The sequence below is a fragment of the Bombyx mori genome, chromosome 11 (assembly GCF_030269925.1).
Source record: "Bombyx mori chromosome 11, ASM3026992v2".
Taxonomy (NCBI): Eukaryota; Metazoa; Arthropoda; class Insecta; order Lepidoptera; family Bombycidae; genus Bombyx; species Bombyx mori.
The window spans coordinates 3,239,810-3,255,750 of record NC_085117.1 but is presented as its reverse complement, the minus strand read 5'-3'; the positions used below and the strand labels follow the sequence as shown (position 1 = coordinate 3,255,750).

Genomic DNA, 15,941 nt, shown 5'->3' with positions numbered 1-15,941 from the left:
TAAGCATACATAGGGATATAGGGACAGAGAAAGCGACTTTGTTTTAGACTATGCAGTTGATATATAGAACTAGCTAATTAGTCGCGTGTAAAAAAACATACATTGTTCTTCCACTTACCCTGCCGGTGTAGTTTGGTGTTGAGGAGTGAAAGTGTCCGCTGTCGGGCCTCAGAGCTGGTGACGAGGGGGTGGTGGAAGGGGAGGAATGCTCAACGACGGGAGAGGAACTCATCATGACAAGAACAGTCACCACATAATGAAAATAAGCCGATGAAGGAAAAGTTCTAATGTAGCGTGTAGTTTTTTTTTTTTTTTAATGGTCACCTAACCTTAGTTTAATTCTTTGGTTTGTTTTTAATTCAATTAATCATTTATCAAGTTTTCAAATATTCAATTTAATTTACTTAGTTACATATAATTAATTACAATTAATTGCGTTGTGCATTTTCAATCATTACTATATTTAGACATTTTAATTGTTCATTCATATGATATTTATATTTAATTTTTATATAAATTAATTACAATATTATTAAAAACTATTTTAGAATCATTTTACATTCACGATCAATAATTTGGTGCTTTTTTTTTAATGACCATAATTATTAATATGAATTATCTACGAATTTTTGAAAGGGAATTTAAAATGGAATGAAATTTTCATTGCAAACAAATATTTTTTGCTTTTTTTTTCTGGAATGTTACTGAATTAAGGAAAGGATAACAGGAAGGAAAATAGACCTGTAATAAAAATAGAATGGTTGAAAATAAACACATTACAAAAACTCAAACATGTGTTATGATTATATTACGTTTTTTTGGCTGCCTATCTGCCATTAAGCTCTATCAAGGTAGCAGCGTCAAATCAGCAAAATCTATTCCGGCCCCATCTTGGCTGGTCGAAGAACACCCAGGGCTTGGCTGAGGGAACTTTCTAACACTAGCCCTAGCAAGAGCAGTGCTTCGTTGAATCTACTACCGGATCGGAACCTCGACCCGCTGATAAAATCCGGGCAGAAACTTAGCAAAGAGCTCTTCAGAGGCCTCACGACCTCACGTCCCACCTAGTGAAGCCCACAGACATCAACAGCGTTAATGCCGTTTCGGTTTGAAGGGCGGGGCAGAGCCGTTGTACTGTAAAAACTGTGACCTTAGAACTCACGTCTCAAGATGGGTGGCGGCATTTACGTTGTAGATGTCTATGGGCTCACTGAGAAACACACGCGCAGAAGAAATATTATATATAGAGAATTGTTTCGTCATTCGTTCTTGATAAGTGCGCACATTTTTCAAATTGACCGGACGTTTTGAAATTTATTCAAACATTACATTTGAAAATGTCGTTATACATAAATATTATAAATATATTTACGTAATATTTAAAAATCTATCTAATAAAATCGATACCAGTGTACAGATTAAAGTTTATCATTTAAAAGACAGCATTTTATCTCTCTTAAAATGAAGCGATATGTTTATAGTTTGATAAGCTCTTAGTATGACAGTTCTATCAACTTCGACCTCCTATGTCTAGGTATCGGCATATTGACGATACGATATCTATAAAACGCTACTTCGACAAAGCGGCGCGACACAATTAGCCTCTTATCCTGGCCGCCGCTAATTTCGACACAGGCGAGGCAACGCAAAGCCGCCATCGCCCGAAACATTTTGAGCTGGTGGTAGGACCTCTTGCGAGTCCGCGCGGGTAGGTACCACCACCCTGCCTATTTCGGCCGTGAAACAGTAATGCGTTTCGGTTTGAAGGGTGGGACAGCCGTTGTAACTATACTGAGATCTTAGAACTTATATCTCAAGGTGGGTGGCGCATTTACGTTATAGATGTCTATGGACTCCAGTAACCACTTTACACCAGGTGGGCTGTGAGCTCGTCCACCCATCTAAGCAATAAATTAAAAAAAAACGTGTCTTGTCGGATTCTGTCTTCTTCACTTCTTCACTCTAGGTGCTTTTAGGCCTGTCAAGCACAAGTCACCGTCCTTGTCGAACTCATCGATTACGAAGAAGAGTTCCTCAAAGTCAATATTAATATTTAATTCATTATTTAACTCAAAAACTCATCATCATCTTTACGCTTAGGATAGGTCTTAGCCTGGTCATGACCTTCTCCTTACAGTTCTTGACATCAACAACTTTCAGGTCTTACTCTACGCCTTCTAACCATCGAGTTTGGACCTGCCACGTCTTCTGCGGCCCTATGGTTTGCCATATGACAGTTGTCTTGGCATTCTGGTTTCCTCTATCTACTACACGTCCTGCCCATGGCAGGCGACCAATTTTTATAGTTTTTGTGATATTAGGGTCTTTATAAATATCATAGAACTCGTCATTATTCGCCCGTCCTTCATACATCGTTTTCCTGCACAGCACCGATCTTCGGATCTTTCACTCGAACACAAGCAGACGATTCTCATACTTTTTCCTGAATACCCATATCTCTGAGCAATAAGTAAGAATGGGTCTCAATAGGGTTTAACTCAAAAACTACTCTTCTTTTTCTCCACCTTATCCCATTAGGTGGGGTCGGCACAGCTAATTTTTCCCTTCCATTCTCTTCTATCAGCCGTCATCTCAACACTCACTCCTCTCTCTCTTATCGTCATTCACACACTCCATCCATGTCTTCTTCGGTCAACCTCTTCCCTCTCTACCTTGCACTAAGATTTCCATACATCTTACGTACCGGGGCTACTTTCACACTTCTTCTGATATACTCAAAAAACTACTAAACTAAATAAATCTTGACAAAATTGCTCCTGCCACATGAAAAACATCAGTTTTTAAACGAATTTAAAAAAAAAACATCAACTAGCCAAATAGTCGATTTGAGGTAAAAACACACTAAAAACACACAAAAAATAAAAAAAAGCATCGATTTTTTTTTATTCGAGCCTCGCCGAATTGCGTTGTCTCGCCCGCCCGGTAATTACGAAAACAAATTTAATAAAAAAAAAACTTTAAAAAACAATAACGAAGTATAAGCTAGACGCATAGAACATTAAAAAAACGAAACTAAACAGATAATTGCGCTAACGATATTAACACTATCGCTACAACAGAACTGTGCTCTCTCTGCACACACGCGATAAAACCTTGAACCGTAAAATAGGTCGTGTAAATACAAATGTGATATTCTCCCGACAAAAAACAGGATTATAATTTTTTTTCTCTTTCGTTTTCTCGGCTACGGCTCATTCGTGAAATCATAGATAATACACATAAATTAGTTACAGATAAGCAATTCAAGCACTCAACAAAAATGTTTAAGGGCGTCGGCCACTAGATGGCTTCACTTCGATTATGTTCTCACTGCTCCTGTAAACATATTACCTATCCTATATTTTATTTTTAATGACGGATTTTGTAAATTTTCAGTAGCCACAAATTGATAAAACTTATCAATTTGTCTATAACAAATAAAGATTTGTATGATTTACTAATTTTTTTATTTCTGTGTTTAGTTATACAATCATAAAATGCCTTAACTTTAACAGCATACAAGTTTAGGGGCATCCGCTACGAGATGTCGCTAGTTTCCATACAAAAAAATATTTGTCTTAAAGCATCGCAGTTTCAGCGCTTTGCGCGAAATGTTTAGTGTTTAGAAACGGAACACTTACTTATTATCTTGCCTTGTAAAACACTAATTTAAATATTTTTCGACACACAAGGCTACAAATATACATATATATGTTAAAAAAATACCTCATTGAATCAAATTCATATATTATGTGTTATCTATATTTGGCTCTTTTGGTTGACAAGGTTGCCGACCACTGGCTTAGAACTAGGTGACAGTAAATCCGCTGTGACCTTGACCCCTCAAACCGAAGCTGTTTCGATGCAGAAGTAGGAAAAGTGGTGGCACCTACACGTGTAGGCTAACAAAACGCCCAGACTATTTTTGCTGTGAAGCAGTAATGCGCTTCAGCTTGAGATGGCAACTACAGTTTATTACTATAAAATGAGACCAAGAACACAAGGCCGAAGGTGGGTGATGGCATTTACTTTATTGACGGACTCCGGTAACCACTTAACGTATTATTATTATATATATTTTTATTACCCTTGTAAACAGACGAGCATACACGGTCCACCTAATGGTGAGCGGTTACCGTCGCCAATGGACTTCAGCAATGCCAGGGGCAGAGCCAAGCCGCTGCCTACAGTTCAGTACTCTCCACAAGCCTCGTTTGAAGAAGGATACGTCATAGTGCAGGAGAAACACCGTGGAGGGGAACTCTTTCCAAAGCCGGATTGTACGTGGCAAAAAAGATGTCTGTGGATGAATGCAGTGGCTCCAGGTAATATGGATGAACTCTACTTCAGTGGCGGTGCCATGGTAAAAACGAGATGATGTTATTATCATCTCAAACAATTCCTCAGAGCACTCCCCATGGAACATACGGTACGAAATACAAAGGGAACCAAAGTCCCTTTGCAGACCCAGAGGCTCCAAACGATCCGTGAGATTATACATATTATACTGTATTATTACCCATATTTACTTTCTAAATTTTACTTTGTACTAAGTACTTTCCATACTAGACAAACTGTTTTGCATTGGGGCTCAGATTTAACTCTCTCTATATTCTGGTTTCTTAACACAGAGCTGAGATTTTTGAAGTCGTAACACACATTTTTGAAGTCGTCGTGGCTTAAAAGATAAGTCGTCCGGTGCATTCGTATCTACCGGTGTACCGATGTTCGAATCGAATCCCGCAGGCTTGTACCAATTTTTCTAATGAAATTCGTACTCAACAAATGTTCACGATTGACTTCCACAGTGAAGGAATAACATAGCGTAATAAAAATCAAACCCGCAAAATTATAATTTGCGTAATTACTGGTGGTAGGACCTCTTGTGAGTCCGTACGGGTAGGTACCACCGCCCTGCCTATTTCTGCCGTGAATCAGTAATGCGTTTCGGTTTGACGGGTGGGGCAGCCGTTGTAACTATACTGAGACCTTAAAACTTATATCTAAAAAGTGGGTGGCGCATTTACGTCATAGATGTCTATGGGCTCCAGTAACCATTTAACACCAGGTGGACTGTGAGCTTGTCCACCCATCCAAGCATAATAAAAAATAAAAATAACATCTAATTTTATTTAAGTATTTCTTTACTTTGTCAGCTTATATGTAGTTTAAATTTGATCTATCTTTCTCTTATCTATCCACTTCACAGATCTTCAATAGTGATATTAACATTGATATTGCTGATAGTTTGTAACCATTCTAAAAAAATATGTGTTTAGAGTTCCAAAGTATTGATTGTTGGGTAATATTCAAAAGAAATAAATTCAGAATTCTCTGAATGGCCTGTCTCAATAATTTTTTAGTATACATTTAAAAAATGGCTGTTCTAAGCCTTTTACTGATACAGACAGAGATATTATGCCAAATAATTAATTGATTATATTCGATACACATGCTGCAGACATAGTGGCAAAACATGTTTGGTATCCAATTACTATTCTTACACATCTTTCCAACATGTGTGTAATTAAGAATTACTTTCTCGGTAACTCATCTTAAAAAGTGTTGATAGGGGTGTATTAATTAAAGACTATTTATATAATAAATATTTAGAAGTAATAAATAGCTGGCCACAAATCACTCACTGCCATTTGGCCCAGATTTAGAATTCCCTGTATTGTGGGTACCAGAGACTAACATACGTACTTATACACATTTAAATATATACATATATAGATAATAAACACCCAGTCAAAGAGTAAATAAACCTGTTCATCACACGAATTTGCCAGATGTAGGAATCGAATGCACAGCCCTCAGCAAAACGGTCAGAGCTGCTAACTACTGAACAACCAAGTTAATCATCTATTAATATGTTTTATTATATCAGGCCACTTTACCTCATTTCGATTCTATTTTCAATAGTATGAAACTTAATTTTGAGAGAAAGCACCTCTTTACCAACCTTCATATTTTAGATGTTACTATTTAGATTTCTTAGTGCTCTAGATGTGAGAATTACGGTATCCCATGAGATGCATGGCAGTGTAACGGTAGCTTTTGTAGAACAGAATATTCTAAACAAAAACCTATATAGAGCCATTGACATTTTCAAGATAAACTTTGAAAAACAAAAGTTCAGAATAACAACATTTGGTGTGTTGGTATATTCAGTATTAACACCCATGCTGCAAAAGATCTTCCCTATTTGGATTTCTCAAAATAGGAGACACATTAATGCTAAAATAAAAATTTTTTTTTCAGGAGTCTTAAGTTAATCAAATCAAATTTACACAATTAAACCCTAGGATCAATAACTAAAATCCCATCCAATAACTTCATTAAGCACTTTACAAGTAGACTTATAATTTATGAAGCATAAAAATAATTAAAAAGCCAAGACCTCCAACAAAAGTACCAAATTCTTCTATTAATAAATAAGTATAGTTACTTAGAAACTTATTAATGGGCCAAGAATTGTTTCAAATAAACCTATGGAGTTTGTTATTTTTCCTTCATGCATGAAATGAAAATTATGTTGACATCCACAATAAAGTTGTTAATGTGAACAATTTTTGACAGCTAATTTAATTTACTTTAATAGTAAAATGTTGTGACAAAGATATAAATATTACAAGAATAATAGCTAGGGTGCATTTAGAATATAAGAGTCACGGAAGTCAATTGCTTTGGTACCCCACTAAGAACTCAAAATAGACAATTTAAGATAAGCCAATTATATTAATACGGATTATTTGGATTGTCGCATAATAAATATTACATCACCGAGATGTGTTGAACAAATAGCTGAATTTCTCTCCCTAATTAAATTTGGTTCACGAAAACGTACATACTTACGGATGTAATTTTATCGCTTAGCATAAAAAAGTTTTATTCTCTATTCGAAATTCAAACTGCATTATTTTCTTCTGCATCCGGAACACTGGAAATACTTCATGCATTACCACTTCCTAATTTTTTTTCGAACCAGTCCCGGTCTCGACCAAAGAAACTAATTAAACTTGCGATTTTTCACTGCCGTACACGAGTCACAAAACATACGGTTTGTTTAAAACGAAAATGCATAGACACTCATACTTAAGCTCAAAATAATACATTCAAAGTTATGTTACAGTTAAATTGCTGTATTTACAACGTAATTTACACTAGTTTCGTAATATTATTTTTCCTGAATCCAAAGGCACGAATTTATTTCTTTTTCTTTGATTCTGACGACTCTGACATGAGTTGGTGATGTAGTATTTGACATGTGACTTTTCTTTTAGTCGAGTAGAAAAATCGATTTCAAAACCTTTTATAGTGGTCTGAAACGGCTTATCCTTTCGGCTTCTTACTATAAAATTTCGTAACTTGCTGCATTAACACCACACAGACTTGTGAAAACGTGTTTTTATTATGGAACAATATTTATATCTGAAAGATGGGTTAGAAGAGTCTTATTTAAAATCTAACTAACAGTAATTTAAATAATTCTTTCACAGACTACCCTTATAGTTGGAATTATGCAATTTTGTTAAGTTCAGGTTAGTACTATAGTTTAGTGGATATAACTTGGTGGACCAAAACAAAAATACTGCTACACTATTTCCCAAAACAAAAACGAAATAAAGCTAATAAATAGCTGTATTTTATACGTGTTTCAGTGCTTTAAGCCAGAACTTTGATAAAATAATGTTAAAAATATAAAGGTGTTTTAGTTTTGGTAATTTAGAATTTCTTCGTGTTTAAAAGTGTAATAATTGTGAGTTTTTCACTTTTTGGCATTTTTAAATGTTCACAACTGTGGAAAAAGAAAACAAAATCGGTGTTATTTGTTTCTCGGACTCTTCCAAAAAAATCCCGTTTGTGTTACTTATTTAGATTTTATCTCAACTAACACCTACAGTATTGCCTAATTTCACTTCATTTCATGACATTCTTCTATTCATTATCTATACAGTAAATTTCAAAAATGTATTCAATTCAAATAGTCCAATCAAGTTTTAATTAATTTTACATACACCAGATATCGTTTCGTCCTTTAGTAAAAACCAATGTATGGGTTATGTTTCCTTTGCCTGTCTAATAGACAGACGGAAAGAAATGTCATAAATGTCAAAAGAGTTTTTGAAGTTCAGCTGTTTATGTTTACCTCTCCAGTGGTTTACCTACTTACGTCCTAAAGTTGACCATTAACAAAATTAATGATTAAATAAAAGTGCAGTTTGTGTCTACATGTGTATTTTGAGATTTTTGAATGGTTTCAACGATGGCGTCGTTCCTATGTTTCGTTTGCCATAGCACGATCAACTCTATAACAAACGAGGCGACGCGCGAGAAATATCGCGAAGTCATAGGAATGAATGTATGTTTTAAATAACTTTAAATTTCAATAACAATCCTACGTATTTAAATTAAACGAAGGAAATAGGCAACGAAATAATTGTATCTATCCATAACTTACGATTGATCGACAGAAAATGAAATATTCATCTTGTGTCTCCAAAGAAACTGTGTTTTGATTAAATTTTGGAGCGCGAACCGTCGATAGATCGACTCTTTATTAAGGCGTATGAAGTGCAGTGCGTCGGAATACCGACTATTGCGAAGTTTGATAATAGGTATTAGGTATCGACCTATACGGACGTGTCTTAGCGCGCGCACTTATATCGTTTTTAATAAGTTCTTCCTTGCGTTGATAATCCACTTTTCTGAGAGTCGCCGCCTCCTTTGATATCAATCTCCTGGATTATCCTGCGCCAACCCGGCCTATGTGATTAACACGTTAATAACATTTATAATTATGTTGCTATAAATTTATCTTAATTTTTTTTCAAAAATCCTTTCTGCAAAATATGTGAAAATAAGTTCAGCACTAAAAAGGTTAAAAGTGCTCACAATGTGTAATTTTTATAAGCCATCATCGAAATATAAAAATACCTATACAATAAGTCCACATTATGCATAAATGTTTCTCACCATAACTGTTAACACATAGACATAAGGCACCTAATGTTATACATTTGGATTGGAATAAAATATAGCCTCTTTAGAACACCGTGCATTGTGGCTAACTAAGTCTGAATCATTTAGAAGAGAGATACAGGTTAATTAAGATGATTATTTTCATTTCCAGTTATGTCAGGATTCGCATTTGTGCCATATATGCAGACACATACTCAACAAATTATGGTTATTCAGATCTAAATGTCTGAAGAGGAGTTCTGAGTATCCTAGTTTGTTCAGGTGAGGCAAATTAACTAAATGATTATCTTTTATAGTTTAAACTTGCACTTTTGCGGTTCAGCTTTGCGTCAGGTGAGCTTATTCTTGATGTCAGATATGCTCATTCCATAACCCCAAAAATGTAGAAAAATTTATGCCCCAATCCAAAACAACAATAACATCATAATTCAAATTACTTTTACGATTTAATCTTGCATTTATTTATGTAATTATCTTATTTCCAATGTTTCAAATATTTTACAGTTTTAATAAGTCACAGATGAATAAATTATAATGTACACATAATTATGAAACAAATGAAAAATCAATAAACAACAATTAATAAAGAGAGAGCTTAAACTGTAAAAGTAAAGCTTTAATTCTTTCTAGGACTCATAGAAAACTGAATCAAATATTATATCAATAATATTGCCTTAATGCAGACAACACTGAATGACTGATCTAATCTATACAAATGTGTATTTGCAATGTTTGCTCATAAATTTCAACAATCAGACAATAGGGAAACTTTTAAAACACCCTAAAAGTTTGTTTAAGACCAGTATGCTTAGTGTGAGTTTTTTAACGTTTTCGATAGCGTAAAAGTTAATTCAAATTTGTATGGAGTTTGCCGCTAGGGGCTGTTTTCCAACTGCATACAAATTTGAGTTAGCATTAGGGTTGGCCTAATTTTATCAGCCTATAAGGGGCAAATGCTTAAATAGGCAAAAATAAAAACGGGAACTTAGTTTTTTACCCAGGACAAATAAAAAACAAAATTATATAGTGACATTCTTTATTTTTATTGATATTTCGTTAAATTATTCCACAAAAAAGTATCTCTCAAACAAAGTAATTAAAATATGAATACGTCATAATAATGTACATATTAATTAAACATTAATTATTAATTAAACAACCTTTAGCTTATCGTATTGGGACTTTTTTATTGCTTCAATCGGTGCACGAGCTCACGATCCACCTGGTGTTAAGTGATTACCGGAGCCTATAGACGTCCACAACGCAAATGCCGCCACCTACCTTGAGATATTAGTTCTAACGGCTCAGTTTTTACAGTAGAACGGTTGCATCACCCTTCAAACCGTAACTAATTACTGCTTCAGTTCAGTAATAAGCAGGATGGTGGTACCTAACCGTGCGGACTGACAAGACGTCTTTTTTTTTATTTGTTTATTATGATTATTAATTTACGACAAGACGTCCTAACATCAGTTGATAATTTATTTCGATAACAGGTGCTCACAATACAGTTTTTAATCAATGTATTTGCAGTGAAGATGTTCCTATACGTTTGCAAAGAACCGACACGGAATGCCACATACTGTGCCCGAAGTCTGACTCATGCCAAACCTTACAGACCGGGTATAGCTCCCAATACGTTTGTGATGAACGAAATTTGGACGAAAATCGTAAAGACGCAGATGATTATCACGTACACCAGCTGCAAGATGAAAGGAATTACATTGATTACTACGAAGATCTAGATGCGCTAAATGAATTTTACGGCAACGATAATCCGATTGTTGATAAAGGTGCTAACGCTTTAAACGTTTTGGACGATGATAATATTGATGGCGAAATCGAAGGTAGCGTGCCAGAACAAATAAAAATTCAAAATGAATTTATTGAAGATCACGTGCAGATGATAAATGATGATGGAAATGAGGGATCAGCTAAATTGGACGATACGAAAACGAGGAAGGTCAAAAACAAGAGGCAGAAAAAGATTTTAACTGATCTAGAAGAGCAGAAAGCGGTTTTGGACGCTATGAGGAAAGGGAAGAAGTATTTAGAGGCGGAATTCAAATGTTATAATTGCGCTGTTGGATTCCTATTTAAGGACACTTATCAGGCGCATATGATGAGACACGAAGAGGTAATGCTATCTGTGTGCATTTTAATATCTTAGTGGTAAAGACTCGTTAGAATTTAACGTTAGAATATGAAGGGTTTTCGGACTGAGGAATTAGGTCTAACTGGCATATCAAAACTACAACCCCACTGAGCCACTGCTATCATCCTCGCAATCTGAATTTAAGATCTCTCACCCTTCTCTAAGATGGACATCTTAAAAACCTTGTGATTACGCATCTTGGGCCTACATGATTTGCTTTTTCAACTTCATTTACTGCATTTGCACTGCTGTCTACGCTATCTACCCGCATTAGCTACTTGATTATAGAAATAAACCAATCGGTTATTTTTAATCTGTCATCAATCTAATTTTGATGCTTTTTTGTGGCACAGACGATTCCTATTTTGAATCGTCTTGCTCATCCAGTGTGGATCCTGACTATATTTCTAAGAGATATGTCTTTGATTTTCGATTAATTCGACTCTGATATCTTTATTAAAAATATTTAGTATTCTGGATCGAAATATACTTGTTATTATATATTATTATATCTCTCTTATGTTTGTACAACACAGGGGAAAAGTGGTTTTTAAAATTTATTAGTGACGACTGAAATTGTATGAATAAAATCGTATATTGATGATACTACAGAATTGAACTCCTTGTACTTCTAATAGAAAAATCGTACTATTGGTTTAAGTATCTACAAAATATGAACATTCATTTTAATTTAAATATAATACGTAGATTTGTATACATAAATTTCTCCGGTTAACAGTCAAACGGTGAATATCGTTGCGAGGTGTGCACCCTGCGTTTTGCGTGTGCGTCCGTATTGCGCGCGCACAGCAAGACTCATAGTCTAGAACGTTCTAGACGACGGGTTAAAGTCGACGCGAACGGTACGCAAGTCCCTTGTCACTTGTGCGGAAGGATTTTCATGTGAGTTTTAGACTGAACCCTCATTTGGCATGTTGACTATTTCGCGGAATTAGCTAGACTCCGTGTATGAGTAATGACAGTTCTTGGGAAAGAGTAAAAAATGAAACATGTGTGTAGGTAATGAATTTAATCGGTCAATATATATTTGAGGTGTGGGCGCTTACAGTTTTTCGTGGGAACAGACTTGTCTTTGTCCCAAAAATAGAGTTTTGATACAGGAATGTAATGGTATACATTGACGACATTGATCAGCAGCTGTTTTGTCTTTACTAACTACTATTATTTGCTCAGTTCTTAATAGACTTTTTTATGGACTAGTGAGACACGTGTATTTAAACCGGTATCCGCGTTTGCCCGTGTACACCCCAGGGTATGTAAGCCACAATGCGAACAATAAACCATTAGTAGGGTCTTACTAATGGTTTATTGAACGCAAGAATTGCAATAGATGTGGTTACTGGTGGTAGAACCTCTTGAGACTCCGCGAGGTACCACCACCATGCCTATTTCTGCCGTGAAGGAGTGATGCGTTTCGGTTTGAAGGGTGCCGCAGCCGTTATAACTATACTTGAGACCTTAGAACTCATGTCTCAAGGTGGGTGGCGCATTTATGTTGTAGATGTCTATGGGCTACAGTAACCACTTAACACCAGGTGGGCTGTGAGCTCGTCCACCCATCCAAGCAATAAAAAAAAAGTGGTACTAGTAGTAATGAAACTACAGTTGTGCCTAAAATTACGGTAGAAACTGTATAAAGATTCACCGCCACCAGACGAATGGTCCAGGAACAAGCACAGGACAAACGAACAAGAACATTCATTTATATTAAGATGGAGGTACAGCATTTGTCTCTATAACTTATAGGGATACGACAAATTTGAAACAGCACTTAAAGAGATTCCACAATCAGAAGAACAATAACCGCACGTATTCGTGCAGCGTCTGCGGGAAGAGCTACAGCAACCAGGGAGCGGTCCGGACACATATGATGTGAGTATTGGGTTTAGTTGGTGGTAGTATAATGGGAGATATCTAAATCGTCAAGGTATAAAGAGAAAAGAATGATCATTTGTAATTAAAACTATTTACTGAAATTAGCTGTGCGTCAGTTGTTTGAGCTACATTGGCAAACGAGCCTGACTTAGGTACACCTGATAGTAAGTGGTTACCAGAATTCGTAGACATGAATTTTGGCACGCATCTTGTTATGTAAGATTTTGCATACCTAGGATTATTGGTTCACGTCAGAAATATAGATAACGTTCTAGTATCAACCAGTAAGTTGGAGCCTCAAGACCTCACCGCCCATTCGTCGCGCGCGGGCCCCGGACTTAGAACGTCACTTGTCACGCTTCGATTACAGTAAACACATCAACAGAAAGTTCAACTGCGACAAATGCCCCTCGACATTCAGCAGCCCGTACACCCTGAACCAGCACAAGAAGAAGCATGATGACGTCACAGCGCTGCATCATTGTGAGACGTGTGACGTCACGTACAACAGCCGGAAGAGTCTTATGGCCCATAAGAGGAATACTTTTGCACATCAGCAGACTGTGTACGTACATCCTATCATTTGATCCTATATACATATATATATATGACGCAATGCGACCTCAATGATTTTAGTTTAATCATAAAAATAATTTTTAATCACAATTCGAAATTTGTCACGGGCACACGAAAAAATAGCAAATTTAGAGCAAGGCAATTTAGTGATGGAGTTAACACTTTTTTTTTTATTGAATAATTTTTTTTTTTTTATGCCCATTTAACGTTGCGCGTAATGTAACGAAAATTAAGAATGAACTGAAGCGGGTCAACGACCCCGAGTGAGGCGTCTGACGCTACCCTCGCGAAAAAGTATTTACTTGTTAAAACAATTTATATCGATGCTTGGTTTGGGTTAACGTAAACTAACTCTGTGATGCAGTAGCAGTGACTGTTGTCCCGAGGGTCGTGGATTCGATTTCCACATTCCCAGATTGCGATCCTGCCTATTTCAGCCGAAAAGCGGTCACAGAATCTGTATTGAGCCGTCGTACTGGAGAACTGAGTCTTAGATGCCATGTCAAACGTTAGCGGCTGCGTTCACGTAGTGACATCTACGACTTAACTCCAAATGGGGCGTCAACTAGTCCATTCGTCTAAGCAATGCCCATTTCGAACCAATGTTCTAAGGATTTCAATTTTATTCCCTTAAGAATCGCTCCAAAAGTACTGTACCAACTTTTGAGTCCCACTGACCAGACGAGCGTTTAGCCGCCTTCGAATAAAAGGGTGTTTCCCGATTTTAGTTTCGCCTGTCGGGCGTGCAACAGGCTGTGTCCTACGAAACGCTCCCTGGAATCGCACATGGCCGCCGTCCACTCGGCGACGAAGGACTTCTGTTGCGAAGTCTGCGACGCTAGGTACACGAATCGAAAGTCTTGGGTGCGACACGTGGCGACCCACGACCCGAGCAGAGCCAAAGAGGTCTTCATATGCTACCGGTGCCCGAAGACTTTTAAGGTACGTGCGAACAGGGGCGTTTAATATCCTGATCAAGAGTCGAGCTGACAGTTTACGTTCTGGTGGTAGGATGTCTTGTGAGTCCGCGCGGGTAGGTACCACCACCTTGCCTGTTTCTGCTGTGAAGCGGTAATGCGTTTCGGTTTGAAGGGTGGGGCAGCCGTTGTAACTATACTTGAGACCCTAGAATTTATATCTCAAGGTGGGTGGTGCATTTACGTCGTAGATGTCTATGGGCTCCAGTAACCACTTAACACCAGGTGGGCTGTGAGCTCGTCCACCCATTTTTTTTATTTCTTAGATGGGTATCTAAGCAATAAAAAAAATTAAAAAAATCTCGTCTCGAGCACATCCTTGATGCGTTTTTGAAGAACTTTCTGGCTCCTCCCCCCAACCCCCTCCTGCACGGTTTCAATATTATCCGTAATATTAGCGTTTTTTTTTCAGTCCCGTAGCATGCTAACCCGACATCTGAAGAAAGTTTGCGAGAAAGAAAAGTTGATAATCGAAGAAAATAATTACTATCAAGAAAACGTTTCTAATTTATAATGCAAATAATGATAATAATGTTGATGAATTAATAAAGACTATATTTGGGATCCTGTATTCAAACGCTCCTGTATAAACGATATTTAATGTCACTAAAAATGCAGTTTATGTATATTATAATAAATTATTTCAAAACACCAACCTCTCTATTCATTCTCATGTCATTGTAGGATTCGTCAGCTCCCTTTTTTTAAGTCCCTCCAAATTCCAGTCCAATCACAAGAATAGATAAAAAAATGATGTGTGGTGTCGTGTGACACCGGATAGGAACGAAGTTCGTTATTTTAAAAATATTAATTTTAAGTTCTCTTCGAGGTAGAAAGAAAGTAAAACTGGAGGTTTCGCAACAACCTACGGTCATTCGGTAACGTGCGAACTTATTGTGGTACACTTCATTCACGGTTGTTTGCATAAGAGTTAGTGTATTGCGCAAACGAACGCTTTGAGATCGTGGTCAATGAATGATAAAAAATGTTATTTTTTGTACGTTATTACAAAGTTAAGTCGTACACTGTGTGCATTCCTAATAAAAATCTTACGTTACGAACGTTTTTTCCCGGTTAAGGTACCCCTCCGCATCGTCCCATAAGGAACTCTGTTCCAAATTTCAAAACACCAACCTCTCCATTCATTCTCCTGTAGAATTAGACAGATTACCGGCACAATTTTCTTAAAGATTTTCTTGAGATGCCATGCGAATATTTATTTAACTACCGTCTGTTTTTCTATGAAATTATTACTAATTTTTTCGTTTCATTTCACGCAGAACGAACTAACAGTATCTTGAGGTATACAGTTTGTTTGACTTGGATTTCCATCTTCATAGTTGAAGATAATA

General features: G+C 36.6%; 2 protein-coding genes across 6 annotated transcripts in view; one reads left to right on the top strand and one right to left on the bottom strand.

The window, feature by feature from the left end:
* Nucleotides 1–7,247, bottom strand: part of LOC101743341 (oxysterol-binding protein-related protein 8) — a 74,962-nt gene extending 67,715 nt beyond the window's left edge. For 3 of the 4 annotated variants that reach the window (XM_062670994.1, XM_062670993.1, XM_062670995.1), the window contains exons 1-2: nt 6,855–7,247; nt 119–741 (exon numbers count right to left, since the gene is read on the bottom strand). In XM_062670994.1, the coding sequence (XP_062526978.1) occupies nt 119–235 (117 nt within the window). In that variant the 5' untranslated portion in view covers nt 236–741; nt 6,855–7,247. The remainder of the gene's footprint in view (nt 1–118; nt 742–6,854) is intronic. The other variant, XM_038013918.2, reaches the window with a different exon arrangement.
* Nucleotides 7,248–8,113: 866 nt separating this feature from the next.
* LOC101743205 (GDNF-inducible zinc finger protein 1) lies at nt 8,114–15,244 on the top strand. Of its 2 annotated transcripts, none has more exons than XM_012693532.3 (8): nt 8,114–8,365; nt 9,137–9,246; nt 10,519–11,122; nt 11,880–12,043; nt 12,908–13,033; nt 13,422–13,601; nt 14,341–14,554; nt 15,002–15,244. In XM_012693532.3, the coding sequence occupies exons 1-8, from the start codon at nt 8,258–8,260 to the stop codon at nt 15,101–15,103; spliced, it is 1,608 nt and encodes a 535-aa protein (XP_012548986.1). In that variant the 5' UTR covers nt 8,114–8,257; the 3' UTR covers nt 15,104–15,244. The 2 variants fall into 2 exon arrangements, with proteins under 2 accessions (XP_012548986.1, XP_004922261.1); XM_004922204.4 differs by having other exon boundaries at nt 13,407–13,601.
* Nucleotides 15,245–15,941: the final 697 nt, after the last annotated feature.

Bases quoted from the DNA above. Each gene is read 5' to 3' on its own strand.
- LOC101743205 (XM_004922204.4), top strand. From the start codon at position 8,258: ATGGTTTCAACGATGGCGTCGTTCCTATGTTTCGTTTGCCATAGCACG. The intron at 12,044-12,907 runs GTGAGTTTTAGA...TATAACTTATAG, and splicing joins TTGTGCGGAAGGATTTTCAT to GGATACGACAAATTTGAAAC. The intron at 14,555-15,001 runs GTACGTGCGAAC...TTTTTTTTTCAG, and splicing joins GGTGCCCGAAGACTTTTAAG to TCCCGTAGCATGCTAACCCG.